We start from the raw sequence: 20,869 nt of genomic DNA on the forward strand, positions 1-20,869 counted from the left end.
AGTTAATAATTTGAGGGGGGAGGGGGGGGGGGAAGAAATCCTGATGAGCACTGGCAAGAAAATCTCTGTTTTATTTAGATTATGGGAGTCCTCTTTGCAGCTGCTGCTTTATGGCAGCTGAAGCACGACAAGGGCTATTAGCAGCTCTTCCTTTCGGTGCATGCCAAGAAATAAATCCTTTCTTTTGGAGCCAAACACGTTCCAGGTCAAACACCCGCATGGTCCACATCAGCACGGCTCTGCTGGACCTGGATTCAATGTAATGCTGGTTGTAAAGCTGGGAGAATCCTTGAAAATAATTTGCAGGGGAGAAGCTTTTAAGAGGTGGCTCAGCTCCACTGCTTGCACAGCGAGCGGTTGGGTTTGGCAGTCGGGATGTTGGTTTTTACAATTAAAATGAATGGGAATGTACAGATTTGGTGCCAAATACCACTCAGAAGTGGTTTGCTGTACAGGGGCAGCTCCTGATGCTCCTGTTCCTACAAGAAAATGAAGCCAAGACAGCCTGGAGCCACTGCTCCCTGTTCCTTTGAGGTGTGCTGTGTGCCTTGCTCCCCTTGTGCTGAGAGCCAGGCAGAGCTGCAGCAAGAAGGAAGCTGTTCTATATCAGATCCCTATAGGTGTCCCAACAGAATGTGGGAATGCAATGCAAGGAGCAGCTCTGGGCTCTGCCTCTCTGCGGTGCTGCTCTCCCTCTGTGCACCATCATAGCCCTGGGCTGGGGACAAACTGGAGCTCCCGCAGCTCAGCAGCTCTGTGAGCCTCAGCTGAAGGCTTTGGGCTGAGCTGGCACATTTCACCTCCAGAGAACATACTGGGAAGAGGACTGGAGGGTGAAGGGCAGAGCCAGATGCCAAGGGATGGGTTCAGGCAGGCAGGCTGAGCCTCCCTGTGCTGAGTCAGACCGGCTTGCCCAGACCATGGCCTGGCCTCTCCTTGCAGAGGCATCGCTGAACCCTGAGCCAGGGCTGCAGGAGTCGTCCCAGGGCTTTGCTGGGACCTTCAGCACTGACTCAGCAATAACCAGAAGAATCCAGGACCTCTTGTAAAAGCCAAAACCAGGCTGAAATTTGGAGCATAACAGATACCTGCGATAACAGAGCTCTGGGCTCCGGTGGGATGGGAGCAGTGTGCTTCCCAGCTGTGCCATTCCATGGAGAAGAAGAGGGGTGTTCTGCCCAGGGCAGCTTCAGACACCCCATTGAATTCCTGCCTGGGTTCCCTTATCCCCATCCCCATTCCTGGCCCCGTCCCTGCTGCTGCCCAGCCTTGCCATCTGCACTATTTCACCCTGCAAATTAAAGGCAGAAGCAGACGTTAAGCAATTCTTTTTGACAGATCTCAGTTATATTTACAAAAATGCATCAAAACAGAGAAACCTCCCCCAGCTTCCTGTGCCCACAGCCATCAGCAGTGCTGGGATGGGGCTGAGCTGGGGTTGGGGACAAGGGTAAGAGGAGGGTGACAAGGGCAGCGACAGCACTGGAACCAGTTTTGTCATCTCCTCCTTTGGATGCAGCCCATCCTGCCCTGGGCTCAGTGAGCAGAGCCAGAATAGAATTTCCCTAAATAGGCAAAAAGGCAAAAGAAAATTTCTCTGTCTATACTCCTCATCAACTGACATTGGGATACAGAGAAGTCAGAAAGTCATCGAGTCCTTTGAGCGCTTTTTAAAAGGGAAAAACCTGGTGCTGCATCAGTTTCTCATCAAATATTCAAGGCTTGCAGCCACCCAACGCTGGAGAACTGTTTGAAGGTGCTGGAGCACAGAGGTAGGATCCAGAGAGCTGCTTTAGCACCAAGGCAGTGTTGGAGCAGTGCATGGTGCAGGAGCTGTGGTGCTGGCAGTGATCCCCTGTTATCTTTTGCAGCTGCAAACACACCTTGCTCAGACCCCAGGAGCAGGAGCAGCCCCGCTGAGCCTGTGGGAACAGAGCAAAGTTTGGGGTTACAGAGGCAGTGCTGACCCTGGGCTGCTTCTGTAATTTCTTCCCTTCTTCCTTTATTGCATTCACCGTGGATGTGCTGCAGCACCGCACTCAGTCCTACACAAACAAGGTTGGGGTGAAACACTGATGGCTTTCTTTTAAAATCCAGATTGAAACTCTCTGAGATTTTGGTACACATAACCAGACTGCTGGTGTGCATTAAGGCCCTGGGAGAAAGCATGCAGAGGAAGAAGCCCAAGGAGCTGTGCCAGCAGCAGGATGCTGAGCTTTGCAGCACGGAGCAGCACAGGGAAAGGGCTGCACAGAAGATGGCAGGCATTGCACAGCATTTGCAGGGGGTTATGCTTAAATTTCCAAAAAAGACAAACTCTCTCTGCTGTCAGAGGGTGATGCAGGTGTGCTGCTGCTGGGACAGCTGTGGCTGTGCTCAGTGCCCGGCCCCAGTGCAGAACACAGGGCTCTCCAAGTGCTCCACTCACCGCTCGATGATGCCGTTGTTGAACTGGAGGTCGCACGTTACTGACTTCATCTGCTCCAGCAGCTCCTGCATCCTGCACAGACACAGCCCAGCCCTTAGCAGGGACAGCTCAGCTTCCTCGATCCCCCAGAGGAGCACAGGAGATGCCCCCATTCCCTCTCCCTGAACTGGGACGGCACCTGGCAGCACCAGGGCATTGCCCAGGGCTGCACGCAGTTTCCCAGCCCCACACCAGCTCTGCAGTGCCAAACTGCTCCACGGACAAACTGTCCCCAATACTCACTGCAAAGCCATCTCCTGGCGCGTTTGGCTTAGGGGAACAGGCAAAGGCACTGCAGGGACCAGGGCCAGGCTGTGCTTCTCTGGCACAACTGTCTGCAGAAACTTGTCCAAAGCCTGCAGAGATGGAGAGGATACAACTCAAACACGAGCTGCTCGCGTGCATGCCCTCCGTGTTTACCCCAGGGTGACAAAACACTCAGGGCAATGACGCACACGTGGTCACACCCAGCTCACCCACTCCTCAGGATAAACAGAACAACCCAACCCAACCCACCAGCCCTGCTGCAGCATGTCAGGTAATCCATCACCACAACCAGAGGCGATGCTTCAGCCTTTCTGTGATGGCAGCTTCCTTATTGAGCACAAACCCACTCCCCAGCTCCAGTTTTGGAGCAAGAGTGGCACTGCCAGGGGTTCATCCAACCATTGCTTTGTTCAGTGGGGCAAAGCAAACTTCCAACCTTTGAGCAAAAGGCCAGAAACTCCAAATACAACACCAACACCCTGCAAACCCTGCACCCTGCAGCACCCACCAGCTGCAGGCAGTCCTGGCACTCGCTGGCCTCCACGCTGCAAGTGCTGATGTGGTTGCTGAGCCTCTTCAGGTGCTTCTTTATCTCACAGGCCTTCCTGGGAAGGGCAACAAGAGCAAACGTCCTGGTCAATGTTGGTCAAACTGATATTTCTGTGGTTTTAATTCCGCTTTCTGCAAACTGTGCCGGATCCGAGTTAAAATCCCAAAGGAAAGCAAATGAGTCGCAACGGTGTTGTAATTAGGGCTGCAGCTCTGCTTTCCAAACAGCACTAATAGCAAACTAATTAATTAGGGAAAGTGCTGCTTTAAGTGGGATTCGGCTCAGGAGCATTGCTGCTGCCCACAGTGCAGTGCTGTCCCTGGGGCTGCTGCTGCCAATGCTGGGTGCCTCGGGGTGAAGTGCACCAGGAATGACACAGTTGTATAAAAAAAACCCTTTGGTTTGCCCTTAAAATAAAAAGGGAAGAATATTTCAGGTGAATGGTCCAGCTCTGCTCCCCAGGAAAACACCCACACCGCCACAAATGCTCAGGGATAAACTCAAAACAAGGCAATTACTGCTGGAGTGAAACTAATTTTAAAGAACCAGTCGTGACTCACAGTGCATTTTGCCTAAAGATGGAAAAACAGGCAAAAATACCCCAGGAAACAGCAGCTGCCCTCCCCTCCCCTGCTCTCTGCTCCTGTGCTCGAGCAATGCAGGGCAGCCTGCTCTGTGCTTTATTCCCCAAACACCACTTAACAGAAAGGCACTGCTAACAAGTGGATCTCTTTGTCTCAATAGCAACATTTTCCTGATGGAACAACCATTCCCTGCTGCAAGGAGTGTGGCTGCAAGAAAGAAGCTGCATGTTTACATGGAATGGGGCTGTCCCCAAACTCTAAAGAGCGTGGCACAAGGGTGAGAGCAGACATGGGGAAGGTTTGCTCATGGTCAAGCTGAGCTGCTGCTCTAAGGACTCACTGCTACTTTATGAGTCCCTCAGCAGCAGTTCTACAGGCTCCATCCATTCACATCCTAATGTCAGATCGATGGCCCCATCCCCATCCCAGCACCAGGTCGATGGTCCCATTCACACCCCAGTGTCAAATCAATGCCCCATCCCCATCCCAACACCACATCTCAATACCAGATCAATGGCTGCATCCCCATCCCAACACCAGGTCAACAACCCCATCCACAGCCCAGTGTCAAATCAATGGTCCCATCCCAGCACCAGACTGATCAGGAATCACAGAGTCCTTAGGATTGGACGGGACCTTTAAAGGCCATCCAGTCCAACTCCCCAATCAATGGCCTCAACCACAGCCCTAAACCAGATCGATGGCCCCATCCCCATTCCAACACCGGGTCAATGGCCCCATCCACAGCCCGACATCCACAGCCCATCAACAGCCCAATCCACCTCCTAATATCAGATGGATGGCCCCATCCCAACACCGAATCAATGGCCCCAAAATCATGAGCTGGATCCATACCTCACCCTGCTGCCATGGAGGGCCAGAGCCTCCTGGTACTGCTGTGCACACTGCTCCTGGAAGATGAGCAGCACCTTCCTGGCTAAGTGCCCCAAATTCACCCTGAAAGAGGAAAAATGAACAGGAAAATGGGCATGGAAATGAACACTACTGGTTCCTCATGGAGCCACATGTCCTTGTCCTTCCTCAGCCTGGATGAGCCACGGACATGCTGCATCCCACTGGGATGCCATAGCAATGCCAGTGTGGGGCTGGAAGGGTGGGGTGGTGCCACTCACTTGTCCAGTTTGTGTATCTGCTCCTCATTGTAGCCCAGTGCTGTGGGAGGAAAGATACAGGGCACCATCAGAGCAAGCTCTGCACCTCTTGGGTTTGTAACCCAATCACTGGGTGATCCTATAATGCACAGGGGCTCTTCAGAGCAGCAGTCCCCAGGGTTAATCTCACAGCACAGAAATATAAACCAGCAAAGGGAAATCATTTGTTCTCTTGCAGCTCAGTGCCCCAAACTCACCTGGACACGTCCTGGCCTTGCGGAACTGCTTGTAGATGAGCTGCATCTTCTCCAGACAGCACTCGATCTGCTGGATGCTGTGAGTTGTATTCAGCAAGGAGGGGTGAGGCCAATGGGAGGGGGTGTGAGACTGGGGTTTCCTCCCCAACGTACACACCTCAACCCAAAATCACACTGAAAACAGCCATGGGGATTTGGGTAGAGCATTTGGGTAGACCATTGCCTTTATATCCACAAACCTTTTGTCTTAGTATTTGCAAACCTACTGTCTTTGTGTCTACAAACCGCTCTCTTCATGTCTACAAACCCACTGTCTTTGTACCTACGAACCTTTTGTCTTCATGAGCTTGTTGCCCATGCTGCACCAGTTCGGACACCATCCCATCCAGAGCCCCTTGGATGTCAAAGATGCTGTGGGAGCACTGCGAAAGCTCCTCTGCCACCTGCAGAGATCAATGGGAGATGGGGGACAATAGGAGGTGAGGACGACTGTTTCCAGTGCTGCCCGCACCCATGGGTGCTCCTTCCTCCCTCCCCCCTGGTTGCTCACCCTCTGCAGCCTCATCTTCACTGCAGCCACGTCCTTCAGGGCTGGCAGTGCACTGCCCCCAGGAACGGCCTCATACCTGCAGGAAGCCGAAACAGAACCATCTTGAATATCCAGGAGTGAAAACAAGCCATCACCCGAGCAAGGAGAACATATAGCAGTTCCATGGGGAAGCTCAGGGCACCCAATCGGAGCCACACGATGCAAAGCACTGGCTGGTATGAGTTCTCTTGGTTGTGTGCAATCTGTTCCCAAATTGTTCTCTTGTGAGCTGGCTCCATGCCATTCAAGATGCTGCCACTTCCCGCAGCTGGTACGGGTGTGAGCTGCTGAAGCCAGCAGAAATGAGCCCAATCCAGACCCTGTTGGAAAGGATGGGTGAGCACCGCATCCAGAGGCAGCATCAGTGCCTTGGAACTACATGAATTCAACTGAAGTCAATGGGAACCATGTGTCTGCATCTTTTCAGATGAAACGGAAATTAAGAAGCTTCCTGAATTGAAAAGAGGAAAGGAAGGCAAGCCAGCAGCAAGGCACTTTGCACTGCAACAACAAAATAAAAAGCAGAGTAAGCGTGGATTATTTTAGACATTATGGGGTTGGTTCTGCCTGGGGCAGAGCATTGAGGTGGGTGCCAAACAGGGCAAGGATTGCCCCAGGCTCCTCGAGACAATGCTCCATTACTGGAGCCCCTCTGATGGACACAAAGGACACAAAGAGTATCGAGGACATAAAATGACATAAAAGGTACAAAAGAAGTAAAATTATAAAGGACACAAAGGGCATCCCATTGCAGATGGTTTAGGAGGGCTGGGAGCACCCCAAGGCAGCTTTCCCACTCTGGGATCGTGGGCTGTAAGAGCCCCATGGAACCCCCTGCACTTACAGCCCACGGGTCTTCCCCTCCATCAGCTGCAGCCCAGAGAGCACCGCGTGCACCCCTCTCCTCTGCTCCAAAACCCTTGAGCACTCAGACCTCAGGTTGCCACTGTCAGGAGAAAAAGTGATTAGTGCATCGTGTGCCCTCTATGCCATCAGCTTTAGGGCTCGTGCGACTCAGGGAAAAGCAAGGAGTTGGGTGCAATAAGAAAGGAGGAGTGCTGGGTGTGAGGATGCTGCCCTGCAGGGAGCAAGGATGCAGAGCAAGGAGCTCCTGCCCAAAGGGAATGAGTGCAGTGGGGAAAATGCACAGTGATAATTAATCCTAATGAGGAAGATGATGATGACGTGTTCCCAGCACCTCCCAGACTGGAAAAAATTGACTTGAAAGCAGCAAATTTGGGTAGGAATATCCTCAAACACCAAGTCCCCATTTGGGAACAGTCCCCTCCCAGCCTGACACGTCCATTCCACACACAGGGCTCCAACACCGCCTGCCACAGAACCCCCAAAAACTCAACACAACACTCCCACTGAAGCAGAGGGGCGCCCAGCACTCACATCACCCAGTGCAGCCCCCGCACTGTCAGCTCCTGGCACCGCCGCAGCTCCTGCGCGATCCGCAGCGCCTGGTGCACGGCGCCCACCGCGCTCTGCAAAGCAAAGGGATGGGGACGGCGGCTGTGTCCACTCTGCTGGGGCTTCCCCACGTCCCCCCTCCTCTGCCCACCTTGGCAGCGCTGCAGTCGGCCACCACGTCCACCTTGGAGACAAACTTGGGGAAGTCGAGAGCCGCTGGAAAGGTGGAGAGCGGTCAGAGAGCTTCAGGAGGGACATCCCAACAAATCCCAGAGCTGCTCAGGCACTGGAGCACTGCATTGCCCGAGGCTGAGGGCAGCTCTCCAAGGCTGGAACTGGATGACCTCTGAGGCCCCTTCCAACCCAAGCCGTTCCATGCATCTGTGTTTTTGGAGAGGTGGGTGAAGGCACGAGCCGCCTGCAGAGCAGAGCATCGCACCCATGCTACAATCTCAGGGAAAAAATAACCCTGCAGCCTCCTAACCCTGCTGCCCCTGAGCCCAGCAGGGTGGTGGTCATCAAAGCGAACCTTTCATGGTGCCCACCCCATGCCCTGGATGGGGGGCACTGCAATGCACCTCAGACGGAGTACTCACGGTCTCTGTATCTCAGGCCCACCACGTCCTCTGGCTGCTCAGCACAGCTCAGCAGGGTCAGAGGGTTGTGCCGGGCTGTTCTGCAGAAATTATGGGCTTGGAGGTTGGGGTCCAACTCGTATGGGTGGCCTTCAAAAAAATATTCTTGATGGTGAGGGACTATGTCCGTTTGTTTGAAGACAGCATCTAAAAACTTGCTGGTACTGAAATGGAAAAAAACCACTCAGATTTCTTGAACTGCAAATGTCCTCTTGTAGCAAAACAGCACCAAGGCCATGGAGGAGCTGAGCCCCCCAACCCACCCAGCCTGGCTGGGCACCCTCACGTGTTGTAGGAGTGGATGTAGATGCGGTGCGAGGACGCCTGCTGCAAGGAGAAGACGTCGACCACGATCCTGTGCAAAATGTCATTGGTTTCTGCAAAGAACTGATCGAAGCCCCAGCATTTCTCCTGGTCTGCTTCCAGGATGTTGGCCAGAATGGGGACAAGCTGATCCTTCAGCCCCCTGCAGCAGCAAGAGGAGGTGAGAGGAACATCTATATTGCTGCGATCGTACGCAGGGGACCCCATGGGGACACTCACACTGACAGCTGGCAAGTGAGAGGCAGCTCGTAGCTCCATTCAATGCTGCCATTCTCTTGTCGCTGCACGCCTGCAATGGCCCCGGGGGGCTTCTCAGTGGTGATCTTGTACCTGGGGTGCAGCAGGGAGGCATGGGGAAAGGCACAGCTTACAGCAAGAACGCAGAGCGGAGGGAGGGAACAGTCCAAGAAAGAGTGAAAAAATTCCACGCCTCTCTGAATGCTGCCTTCTCTTTGAGGAGCTTCACCTCAGAGCCACGAGGATGAGTGTAAAGGGCAAACACAGTAAATGGAACACATGTCCTTTACTGTCATGTGCACGTGTGGTCCTCACTCTGCAGGCAGCCTGGAGCTGCACTGCAAGCCTTGCAGGCTTGGATGGCATTATTACCTTATTTCAGGGCTATATGGGGTTATTAACCTACCCCTAGGCTATATGGGATCATTAACTTACCCCTAGGCTCTAAGGGATGCAGCTATAAGGGACACAGTGCTGTCCTGCACCAGGTACCCACATAGTCTCCTTGTTCCTGCGGGGTCCCCCGAAGGGCACGAAGGGCAGCCGGCCGGTGGCAGCGTGGTAGAAGGTGACACCAATGCTCCATAGGTCAACGGTGACCCCGTATGCCTTCTGCTGTGGCTTCCGCAGGACAGCACGCTCATACATGTCGGGATGCTGCAGGACAGAGCAGAGCATCACTGCCTACCAGGCTCAACAGGGTGGCATCAAAACTGCCCCTGATGGTGGAGGTGGCTTGATGTTGGACTGGATGATCTTAGCAGTCTTTCCAGCCTTAACGATTCTATGATTCTAAGCGCCACGTCCTCGACACCAAACAGTGCTTGTGATGCTACGAGCTGAGAGCTCACTGCAAAAAAGCAGAGCCCCTCTGAAAGCGGCCCTGAGCATCACTGCTTCTCTCCATGCAGCGCCTCACTGTTGGATGGAGAGACGGATGCTGTCCACCTGCACACCTCGGGGTCATACTCACCAAGTACTCCTCTGTCCCATAGACAGACACAAACTTTTCATCATCCTCCAGCTCCCGGGCGGCACCAAAGTCAGTCAGTTTGTAGATGCTCTGCCCGTCCTCCCCCACCAGGCGCATGATGTTGCCAGGTTTGATGTCCCGGTGCACAACACCGTTCTCACGGAGGTGGTTCATCCCTGCCACTGGAAACGGGTGGGAAACAGCAGTTGTGTTTGTATAAATGAGAGAAGGAAAGAGGTGGGGACAAACCCCAGGGAGGGGGCTGCACATTAATGGGGATCACATCAGTAATTGGGACTTTGGGTAACGGGGAGGAGCAGGGGGCGCGTGGGGTTGCACAGCTCTGAATTGTCAGCGGTGGGGGCAGAGCCCATTCCCAAAGCTGTTGGAAAGGGAAATCCTGTGGGCTTTCCCCAAAGCCAACACTCCCCAGCCACCCAGCGGTGCCTTTTCCAAGCACGCAGGTTAGTCCCAGTGCCTGATGTCCACCTCAATCCCAACGGCTCTGAGACAGAGATGCTGCTCACCCACGCACTGCAGCACCACGAGGAACTCGGGCTCAGCCAAGCCAAAAGCGTTGGCAGGGTCCTCAAGGACGCTCAGCAGGCTGCCACTGGAGCAGTACTCCATCACCAGCACCTTCTGCTTGCTGCTGCCCTGCGGGGAGCAGAGCAAAGGCAGGTTGGCTGTACAGCCACCTTCCCATCCCCCCCAGAAAGACCAGTCGCCCATCATCAGTGGGGCCCTGGGATTCTGCTTGGACACAGCAGCGTAGGAGGGAGGGTCCCAGTCCTGCTTACTGTCTCCTCCACTGCAAATAACTTGACAATGTTTTTATGGTTCAGCTTCCGCAGCATCTCAAACTCCCGCACCTGCACTTCCTGCGGGCGCAGGTAGCTGGCTTTGTTGAAGACCTTGACAGCAACCAGCTCCCCTGATTTCTGGGCAAGGAGGAAAAAGAGGAAAAGGGAACGATGGCTCACCCCATCCCTAACAGCACCAATAGCCTCACTGCTGCTCTGGGTGCCAACAATACTCGAGCACAGCTTGCTTTCTGACAGGCAGCCTCGGCTTCCTGCATTGCAAAAGCAAACACTGCCGCTCGCTCCGTTTGCTTCCTGCCCCTGCACCCACGTGCTCAGGGGGCGCACGTTTCTGCAGCGCTGTCAGAGGTTTGCAGTGGGGTGGGGGCATCCAACTGCTGTGCTCTGCTGCTCCCAACTCACCTCTGCCCCGCGCTTACTGAACAAAGATCACAGAACAGCAGGGCTGTGAGTCTCCATCCCAGCGCTGGCAGTGTTTGCATGAAGCATGCAAATGGCCGTAGTTGGGGGTTTACAGAACTTCAGGCATCCCCCCCCCACCCTGATCCTGGGGGAGCAGCACTGCATAGTGCACAGCACAGAGCTCACCCCAAAACTAGCTTGTATCCCATAGAGCCACAGAGGGGAAAACAGAAATGAAGCCAAAGCAGCTCTGGTACTGACAGAGCAGGAGGGCACGGGGGTTTGGTTGCCCTGGGGTGGCCGTATGTCCCCCCCCCCCCCCTCTCCTCACCTTGCTGCGGGCTTTGTAGACGCAGGCCGTGGCTCCTTGGCCCAGCAGGTCGTCTGTGCTCCAGAGGTAATTGGGGGTGCTCTGCATCGCCTGCACCGGGAGCACCGCCGTCACCGCTGCTCTCCCCTCTGCTGCCGGCAACGCATGGGAGAGCCGCAGGCACAGCACAGCCGCAGGGACGGCACAGCTGCAGGCACAGCACAACTGCCCTCCTCCTACCTGCACATGGGAGGCAGCGACGCTGCTCCGTGCTCCGCCAAACCCCGCTGCTCGCTGGGACCTGTCGGGGCCGGCAGCGCAACAACGGCGGATGCAACAAAGTACGGGAGGAGAGAGCTGCAAGGTGGAGAGAGGCACCTCCCCGCTGCAGAACAGAAACCCACGGGATTGCAAAACTCGCTCTGCAAGCATCGGCTGCGGCTGGAGGAGGAAATGCTTCAGCTTCCTGCTTGAGAAAAAAAATTCCCAGAGTTGCAGCCATCCACAGGCAGCTGGGACAGGGCTGGAAAGGGCCAATGGTGCTGGGCATGGCCAGCGTGCAACGCTGCATGGAGCAGGGAGCCAGGGGTAAGGGCGGAGGGTTTGAGCAGTGCTCTGCGTGGTCCCCTCTGTGCCATTCTGTGGAGTCACCGCTGTTCTTTGTGTCCTCCACACGGGGCACAGCATCGAGAGTTGGGATGTCAGCAGGCTGCAGTGCTGTGCTTCTTCGTGGGTGCTGCAGGGCTGTGATGGGGAAGCCTGCAGCCCTTGGGAGGAGATGGGTCACCCTGAGACCACAGGATATCAATTAACGTTCCCTGGGGGTGTTCCTGCAGACCCCAGCGCCGGCAGCACTGCAGCTCCTATCACTGCAGGAGCCAAAGGCACAGAGCTGTGAGTCCTTCACACCCAGGTAAAACCGCCCCAAATAAAGCCCAAAACTGGCAAAGAGGAAGCAGGTGCAAACTGAGCAAAACCGCTGTCTCCTTCCCCAGCCACAAACCCATCCCCCAGCATGAGCAGCACAGACCCAGCTCAGCACAGAGCAGAGGGCAGTGGGGACAATTCGGGGCATTCCCCGGCCGCTCCCAGCATTGCTCTCACCCTGGGTCAGAGCTCTGGGACTCCTCATGGCAGCAAACAGTCACAGCACTGCTGTCCCCACGTGCACATAGATGTGGTCACACGGGAACAGAGGCCGGAGTTACAGTGTGGGACATCCCCAGGGCAAGGCAGGACACAGACCAGGCACAGCAGAGGGCTGGAGCTGGTGGGGGGGGGATGTGGGAGCAGGGTGGGACACGGGACAGGGTGAGATGCAGGGTGAGATGCACTGTGCTCGGGGTCCTCTGCTGCTGCAGGGCCTGGCTCATGTTCCTGCTTGCTTCCTGCTGCTTTGCCTTGCTCAACCCCAGCAGCCCACACCCCCTTTATCAGGTATTCTTGTAGGATGTGTGTCTGGAGGAGCTCCCCTAGTGAAATGCAGCACACGCTGCTATTCGGGTCTGCAGCACATGATGCATCCCGAAGTGGATGCGGTGCTCCACTGGTCTGCACGCAGAATGTGCACCTGAATCGTTTGCTAATTATTACTGAGCTCCACTTCTGCACCACGCCAAAGGCTGCCCTACAAACCCATCGGGGATCTGCTGATGGGCAGCACACCTGCAAAGTGACACAGGGCCAAAGGCAGTAGAGCTCAGATCACATCACTGCCCCGCAGCAGGGAAGAGAAAGTGAAACAACGGCTCTGGGAGCAATAAAACCCCAAAGCAAGCATGAAGCAAAGCTTTCCTCCAACGTCCAACCCACACACGTCACTTTTAAGTGACAGATGAGTCGAGTTGGGCCGACGGTAGGAAATAACTGATGCTTTCATGACAGCCCAAAATTGCTTCCCCGTGGCAGCTCAGCACTGTGCACTGCTCACACCAGCTGATGGCAGCAGAGCCCCAGCAATGCATCCCAGCTGTGCTCTGCTCTGCTGCATGCAAACAGTGGGAGGGCTGCATGCCCCAACAGCGAGCACGGATGGGATCAGAGGGCTTTAAAGGATTATAGCATCCACCTCCAGGCCAGTGGGTTAATGCCCCAAAGCTTCTGTTTCTGTCACCCCATTACCAGGCCATCACCCCGTTACTGTTTCCTACTGCATGTAATTTTAAAAAGCACCAACCAACGTGCAGCTGCATCCCCTGGAAATCAACGGGGAGTCTATAAGGAGCTGCCTTTGCTGTTACACGGGGCTGGGCTGGCAGCCTTGCTGTGTCCCCAAGCACCAACCATAGGACTGGGGATGGAATGGTGCAGGAGGAGCACCCACAGCTGCCCAGGGATGTGGGGACACAGCGTGGTCACCCCAGCACAGCTCGGTTATACATCAGCCCTCACTGTAAATAATTCATTCCTTGGATCCCAAACAAAGGAAATCCAACGTGACAAAGCCCTGACACACTTCCCTCACCCCGCTCTGAAAAACATACGCTGAGATGGGGGGCAAACCCAGCAATAACGACCCAATCCATAATCCCAATCTCAAATCCTCTTTCCCAGACAGTTTGAGGCCCATCCTCTCCAGGAAAACGATGAAGATTAAGCAATTTTAAACCAGGTCACTGCAAGGGAAACGTGTGTGTGCCCTGCTGATGCCTGCCGTCGCTGGGTAGGTGTGTGCAGGAGCAGATGGACACACAGCCCAGCACTCAGGACAAGGCTGCACTGTCTGCAGACACACGAGGATGATTCTTCTCTCCTTCCAACCCCTGCACCCATAGGCACACCCACAGCACCCACTCCATACATCATTGGCACCCATAGGTCAGCGTTTCCACCATACCCAAAACATTTATTTCTCCAAAACTATTGCTAATGACAATGAATACAGTTCGTAGCCCCAGTACGGATTTAACATTTCCAACACATATTACTCCTAAATACTGTACAATACTGTACCAAAAGGAAGGAAAAAAAAAAAAAAAAAAAGGATGTACCTCCATATTGTACAGTTCTATATACAAAGTACAACTTTACACAGTTTAATATATACACCATATATATATTGGTGTAGAAGACATGAAACAATGGAAACTGTTGAAGCAAGAACATCCCATCCCACCAAACAACCGCTGTTAACAAAACCCCAAACCCCAACGCAGAGTCCATTGCAGGACTGAAGCTTTGGACCAACAGAATGCAGTTTCCAGACTTTGCAGTCAGATTTTCTACTCCAGTACAGTCGAACCATAACGTGGCTGCTGTTCAATGTGCATCGGAGGTGGTTTCAGTGTTGGCCCTGTTTTGGCTACATAGAGCTGGTCTGGTACAGAACCTGCTGCTCCAAGTATTGCTCCAGCAGTTTGGCACACGCACACGAGTCCAAGTCCATTGGACTTCATTTATTCAACCACAGGGCTGCGCCTGAAGAGAAAGGAAGGGTGAAGTCCACTTCAAGCATAAAGTTACTACAGTGCCTTTAAGTGAAGGATCCTCCTCTTGTTTCCATTGCAAACCGCTCAGTGTTTACCCTGTACCAAGCGTGGTACCTCAAGTATCAGCACAGCAGGGAGCTGCCCTCGCCTCTTTTTGGCCCATCTTCAAAGAACGACGCTTTCGTCTCTGACCACGTTATAGGAAGCACAAAAAGGAAAAAAAATATACATATATAATCATCATTTTTCAGGCCTTGAGTTGCGTTGGCTTCTCCAGGTGCACCCAAAGGCCCCAAGAACTGAGCCCTGCCCAGCACCGCTGCGGTCAAGTATTGGTTTCAAGTACCAGGAAATGGAGAGACGAGCAGGAGCGGATCCAGGAGGGTTCTCAGCAGGTGAAGTGTGAGCTCAGAGCCGAAGCTCAGCACGGCCCATCAGAGCTCAGCACCTCCAGCCGTGGCCCCGCGGCTGCCAGCAGAGCCCACAAAAAGGCTACGACTAAAAACCTCACAATAAATAAAGCCCTCGTTTGTTCATTCTGCCCCGGTAGTGATGGGAGTGCCTAAAGGTTCCTATGGTTTTTTGTTTTGTTTCATTTTTCCCCTTGCTGGTGGTTCATAGAGCAGTGAGGAAAGGCATCTGCTCATTGCAGAGCATCTCCACGAGGTCAGGGCCGGATCCTGCCAGGCACAGGGACCACAAGCTGCCCACCAGTCAAGGAGCCCCTCCAGCTGTCCCTATGGGCCTTCCTCCATCACCACAGCTGCCTGATGAGCAAACCACGCACTGTGAGAACCACCACCTGCCTCCAGGCTTCCCTCTGCACGCAGAGCATTCCAGTCCATCAGGTAAATGGATGCAAAGGGTCTGAAGTGCTACCTAGAGACACCTGGAAGAAAATCCCTCAAACGCTCAGCAAAACCCAAAGCACGCGCAGCTGAATTCAACTGAATCTGAGGTTCTGACACACAGGAGGAAAGAAATGAGGCAGCAAACTCCATCTGCACAGACCTCCATGGTCTCAATATTACTCCAGATAGGAACTGGAACAGATGGAATTTCTTGCCGAACTCTGAAGGGTTTGGATTCTGTAAATAAATTTATGAGAACTTGGTTACCTTAACCTACTTTTGAGCAAGAACAATCTTGCCTTAAAAAAAAAAGAACAAAAAAACAAATACAATTCAACAAAAACCCAAAAAAATTCAACATATGAGGTATTCATCACAGGAAACCCAAAGACTCCTTTTCAACAGGTATCAAAATACATACATATATAACACGGATTTTTTTTTTTTTCTGCTGTCACAGTGCACTCTAATTATTTAATCATTTTCATTGCAAGAAAATAGCCAGTACAGATCAAGTGAGAGAGTTGGTTCACGTCCCACTGAAGAACATGGGACATGTTCTTCTCTGACATGAAGAACATGTATAAGAGATAACTGAGAGCCTTTGGATTGCCTCAGAGAGGCAGAAATTTAGCAACCATGAAAGCACACTGCTCAGTTCCCAACAAGGGAAATAAAACATGAGAGGTTACAGCTTCCCAAACTATTAAGACTGCTCACCTAAAACCCTATTTTAAAAGTTTTGCTTTGGATTACTCGAATCCAACATCTGATGAACAAGAAGCCTTTGTTCATACAAAGCACTATCAAACAGACATACGTTATTCCAGTTATCAAACACTGCTTGTCTTTATATCCGACACATACATTACATAAAAGTCATGAAAGAATTTCCATGGAAGAGCAAATATTTCTTCTGAACACGAAGATAGGAAGTCAGGGCGACACCTCCCCAGGCAAACCACCGTGCCTTCCTCCCCCACACCATCACCTCCTGCACCAGACGCCCGCTGCCTCTGCAGGGCGGTGTGGACACCTCCAGTTTTCCTTCCCCACCTCCCCAGTGCCCCATGGCAGTAAACCATGATGGCAATGATGCTCAGCCTGGGATGCTCACGGAGCGAAGCAGCTGAGCGACGGATTTCCTCCTCGAGTTCCCCCCATATCTGTGTGTTTCCTGCTGGCTGGACGAGCCCAGGCCACGCAGAAGAGGAGAAGTTCTTCAGTCTGCCATATTGCTTGCTGTAGGTTTAAGTGTCGATCACAGTGCACACCAAAATTCCAGTTGAGTTGCTCGGTATACAGTTTATCCTGCTAAGCATGTTCCTCTTGGAGTAGGATTGTCCCAGAGCTGTGGATGCTAGAGATAAGCACAGTAATTCATATACAGACAGAGTCACCTGAAGTCTTTATCTCTCGATTTCCACTCGTTCAGACCTCAGGGACAGAAAAGAGCATCTCCTCCAGATGTGCTGTGCGTGGCTGGACACTTGTTCCTAGAAACATGAATGCTAGGCATAAAAATATAAAGAAAATAAGGCATTACAAATGAGTCAAAGTAAATTTCACAGAGATCCTGCTCTTGACACAGAGTAATCGGTCGTATGCGACCAAACAAAACAAAAGCAAAAATTCCCTACGTAAAGTAAATGCCAGAAAGTTCTGCCTGAGCAAAAAAATTGCGAGTTCAGTTCTTATTCCCCAAAAGACCAAGTGATTCCTTGGTGGTAGAAGTCCATCAGAACCTGAGAGCAATGTTGGCTGGTCGCTGGGGGATCCCTCCCGCAGGGCATAATACAGCTGTATGACTTCTGTACAGGTGGGGATGGACACAGTGAAACCCCTTCACTTCTCCGAGTAACATCCTTCAATCCAAGACAAAGTACATTTAAGAAACGGTTCTTTATGAAGTTCTGCTTGTTTCTTTCTTTCTTTCATTGCTAAGTGCCAATCGTCAGGACAATGCAGTCACAAGGAAGCTAAGTGTGAGAAGCCTATAGATTTAAAACCAGAAGATAAAATGGAAGAGGGAAACAACTTCTCTTATCCTGCCCTTGCCTGCATTTACTTGATGAAAACATCAGATGTGCAGCTACTTTTTAAATCCCAGAAAAGCCTGGGAACAACGCAGAGTGAGGGTCAGTCCATCTCCTCTCTCGCAGGACCACGAGCTCCTCCTCACTGCTGTGAGTGGCACACGTGCCTTCCTTAGTAAAAATTAAATAAGTGTTAATTAGCATCATGGACAATTCTCAGCAGAGCACAAACGGAGCTCATGCAGCCCGCCGACGGCTGAAGCATTTGCTGCCTGCCCTATAAATACATGTACTAAAAGTTCATTCCAATGTCCAGAGTCCTCCAGAGGCAGCCATCCAACACGAGCACTCCAGGATCTGCATGCTGCCATGGCACCGTCCCAAGCAGTGCTGCTCTATGAGAGCAGACCCCAGGGCAGCTCACCCTGAAGTGAGGAATGGAGGAATGGGGGGGAGGGGGGAGAGGGAATATACAGAGCTTGAGAACTTGTGGTCGAAGTTTTACAGTGCTTGTCACTGGGATTTCTGTTAAGGATCCATCCTGATACATGACCAAAACAAGAACGTGTGCGTTACCAAGTGGGACCCCGTGAGAGGAGATGCTGGATTTCTGAAGTTTGCTTGTTTTTACATTCAGTCTCCCCAGCCCACACGCCACATCGCAGCCCATGGGCTAAAAGTACACTGCAAAACAATGAAGCTGTTTTTAAATATGGGAGAGCCAAGGAGAAAAACAGCCAGATTGTCCATAAGCAACAACTGGGCTCTTTGTTACGCTCCTAGACCCCAGGAACATATCTGTTCATATCTGCACATACACACATCACGTATCATTCCACAAAACCTACGAGTATTCCAGAGGAAACTATTTTTCATGACTTGTCATCGAAAGGATGAGGCTGGATGACCAAAAACCCTGCGGGGAGGAACGGGGCAGCAAACAAACAAAACCCAGGGATGGCATGGAAGTCCAGACAGACCCTTAACCACAGTGGCACCAGCGGGCGACGTCGTAACAATGCACAAGGAGGAGCCCGTCCAAGCTCCACAAAACGAGTGGCACCAAAACATGCAATAGACTAAAACCTACCCTACTGTTCCCCTGCCATAGACGAAACACGGAGTTATATATAAAGTCACTACATCAGTACTCAAAACATGACGCTGCCAAATATTCCCTCCAGCAGCCGAACGCTTGGAGCAAGGCGTCAGTGAGAAACCAAGATCCAACTCAGTGCTGTTTTGTTTTCCTCCTCAGCTTCACAGTGACCTGATATTGGATTTCCCACGCGTGGCACGAAGGGCTTCACCTTACGGACACCACCAGGATGAGGCTGTTAGCACTGAGTCTGCTCCCAGCAGGAGGGAGCAGTTCACCACAAACCTTCAGCACAAGTTCAGGATTCAATTAAATAGGAATTCTAACGTCTTTAGCACAGTCTCTTCATCTGAAACAACACGGCTGGACCCACAGAGCAGCATCGAGTTTATCAGACAGTACAGGACTTGTCAGCAGGCTGCTGAGATGCAGAGGAGGCAACGCCAGGGCCTGTGGTGTTGGTTTTAGGGAAAACTGCAGGCTTTGGCCGCGTTGCGGGGGGTTTGACCTGCGTGGCCATTTTGACTGACTTCACTGGCCTGAAGGTGCAGGGGATGTCGCCGGCCGTGCTGGCGCTGCGCTGGAAGGCTGGCTCAGTGTCCTTGAGGATCTGGGTGTGCAGGGGGCTGGAAGGCTCGGATGTGGGAGCCACCACTGGGGATGTTTTCAAAGGCTCCAGAGTATCGAGGACAACATCTGGTGTGTGCTTGACGCTGCTCTGCCTTTCCAGCTCCCGCAGCTCGTTCAGAGCAGAGTTCATCGTAGCTTCAATGTCCTGCAAACACAAAAGAGAAATGAAATGGAGTAAGTCAGACACGTAAATAAGTAGGAAGAATTCAGTGCTGGAGAACTACACGCTCCCCTTCATTCTGTAAACATCAGCGCTCAGATCATCTTGGCAGGCCAACTGGAAGGTCATCTTCAAGTGTCAAAGTGAGCCCCAAGACAAACATATGCTACATAAAGTTATGCACTGAGTAATATTTCTCACCATTGGGGAGTAAACTGTAATTGCTAACACGACTTCAGTCCTTTGCAGAAACCCAATGTCTCCAGCTGCTGCTTAGCCATCAGAGATGACTACAATCCCAAAACGCAGCAGCGAACACAAAAGCACGTGGTGCAACGGGGCCATTCTTGTGGGAGATTTAGGAGAGGAAATATGCAAAGGAAAGGAAGAGGCTGAAGATTCCGACACTGAATGCTGAACTCTGAACGAGGTGCTATGAGATATGGTTTAGTAGCTTAGTGGGTAGCAATGGTGATAGGAGGACGGTTGGACTACATGATCCTGTAGGTCCTTTCCAACCTTGTGATTCTATGATGTGCTGTTGCTGCCTTGCTGGCTTTCCTGCTGCCCATGCGGTCTTACCTTCCCATAACACTATTAGGACTCAAAACTTCAACGTTTCCAAAAAACAGAGAAGGTATCAGAAATGCAGAAGTTCCAGCTGGCACCCCATCATTCTATCGAGCGTTACAGTTATTGACACGAACATCAGAAGAATTCTGACATGAACAACAGTGGCTGCTTTGTTCCCAGCTGTGTCAGGACCTCCACATCACACAGAGCTCAGAGCAGAGGGGCTCAGCCACCCTGTGCTGCACAGGCTGGAGTGGGGAAGGTACATCAGTCTGAGAACAGTGGAAGAAACCAGAGACAGCAATCTGATCCCTCCAAGTCTGCCTCGAGGCCAGGCAGATTTTGCTTAGGAAGTCAGGGGAAAACATGGAAAATGTGGGATGGTTATCAAATGGCGTTTGAACAGATATTGTAGGGCTCAGAGAAATGCCTTTCACACAGCTCCCCCTCTCCTCTCTTTTCCTTTTTTCTTCTCCCACCCCAGACTTCTGCAGTGAAAACAATGGACTTAACATTCAGAAGGAAGGGACAGAATGACTTCAGTTGGAGCTTAATTGAAAAAACAAAGAAACTGATTTATATCAACCAAAGCCCTGGAAGGACGATGAATTACGAAGACTCGACCTGTGCATTATTACTCCACTGGAACAAACGGGCTAAAGGGCAAAACACAGATTTTTATTCAGACCTTATTTATGACTTGACGCTGCCGACTTGTGAATAAGAACACAGTTTAAATTTTCCACCACTCTTCCCCTCCTCTTCAGAAACCCACAGACTTCTGCACCGAAAGAGGCCAAGAAGTCAGGTCTCCAGAGCTGCCTGTAACCTGAGACCCAGGCATTCCTCAGCTTTAGACAGATGCATCACATACTGAAAGCAGTTGGTACAGGCAAGCATGCGTGTGCGGGCACATCCAACAGTTGGGAAAGGGAAGATCCTACCAGGAACACAGGAATCTGCAACATTTACATCGTTCCCCCCACCAGGAGCTGTGACTTCTTCAAAACCTGACTTTTAATTATTTTCTGTTCTGCTTCTGCTCGCAGAATCACAGATGCAAAAACACAGCTTGCATTCGTGCTCGCAGTCACTGCTGTGGCAGCCCATGGTTCCAAAAGCAGGAATGGACCAGGTTCTGTGCA

The 20,869-nt window shown here is 52.1% G+C and overlaps 2 protein-coding genes across 8 annotated transcripts in view; both read right to left on the reverse strand.

Moving 5' to 3' along the window:
* Nucleotides 1–1,325: 1,325 nt before the first annotated feature.
* On the reverse strand, nucleotides 1,326–11,533 carry IKBKE (inhibitor of nuclear factor kappa B kinase subunit epsilon). 4 transcript variants are annotated; one of them, XM_042833753.1, is made up of 21 exons: nucleotides 11,188–11,357; nucleotides 10,969–11,058; nucleotides 10,212–10,352; nucleotides 9,939–10,068; nucleotides 9,412–9,593; nucleotides 8,935–9,095; nucleotides 8,421–8,531; nucleotides 8,164–8,343; nucleotides 7,839–8,041; nucleotides 7,394–7,458; nucleotides 7,225–7,316; nucleotides 6,671–6,772; nucleotides 5,788–5,863; nucleotides 5,568–5,680; nucleotides 5,238–5,314; nucleotides 5,002–5,041; nucleotides 4,724–4,825; nucleotides 3,243–3,339; nucleotides 2,711–2,823; nucleotides 2,429–2,500; nucleotides 1,326–1,922 (listed from the first exon to the last, which is right to left on the reverse strand). In XM_042833753.1, exons 2-21 carry the CDS (start codon nucleotides 11,053–11,055, stop codon nucleotides 1,889–1,891), a joined length of 2,178 nt encoding a protein of 725 aa, XP_042689687.1. In that variant the 5' UTR covers nucleotides 11,056–11,058; nucleotides 11,188–11,357; the 3' UTR covers nucleotides 1,326–1,888. The 4 variants fall into 4 exon arrangements, with proteins under 4 accessions (XP_042689687.1, XP_042689685.1, XP_042689684.1 ...); XM_042833751.1 differs by lacking the exon at nucleotides 11,188–11,357 and having other exon boundaries at nucleotides 10,284–10,352; nucleotides 10,969–11,138; XM_042833750.1 differs by lacking the exons at nucleotides 9,939–10,068; nucleotides 10,212–10,352 and having other exon boundaries at nucleotides 11,188–11,533.
* Nucleotides 11,534–13,782: 2,249 nt separating this feature from the next.
* SRGAP2 (SLIT-ROBO Rho GTPase activating protein 2) overlaps nucleotides 13,783–20,869 on the reverse strand; it is an 83,514-nt gene continuing 76,427 nt past the window's right edge. For all 4 annotated transcript variants that reach the window (XM_042833557.1, XM_042833556.1, XM_042833555.1 and 1 more), the window contains one exon: nucleotides 13,783–19,136. In XM_042833557.1, coding sequence (XP_042689491.1) covers nucleotides 18,753–19,136 — 384 coding nt within the window. In that variant the 3' untranslated portion in view covers nucleotides 13,783–18,752. The remainder of the gene's footprint in view (nucleotides 19,137–20,869) is intronic.

Source organism: Centrocercus urophasianus, unplaced genomic scaffold, assembly GCF_019232065.1.
Source record: "Centrocercus urophasianus isolate 14NV4802_14NV808 unplaced genomic scaffold, USGS_Curo_1.0 seq_42, whole genome shotgun sequence".
NCBI classification, from domain to species: domain Eukaryota; kingdom Metazoa; phylum Chordata; class Aves; order Galliformes; family Phasianidae; genus Centrocercus; species Centrocercus urophasianus.

Coding starts and splice junctions, on each gene's coding strand:
- IKBKE (XM_042833750.1), bottom strand. CDS start 11,518: ATGCAGCGTTGCACGCTGGCCATGCCCAGCACCATTGGCCCTTTCCAG. Junction 7,317..7,393: donor CCGACTGCAGCGCTGCCAAG/GTGGGCAGAGGA, acceptor TTTGCTTTGCAG/AGCGCGGTGGGCGCCGTGCA. Junction 6,773..7,224: donor CGGGGGCTGCACTGGGTGAT/GTGAGTGCTGGG, acceptor TTCTCCTGACAG/TGGCAACCTGAGGTCTGAGT.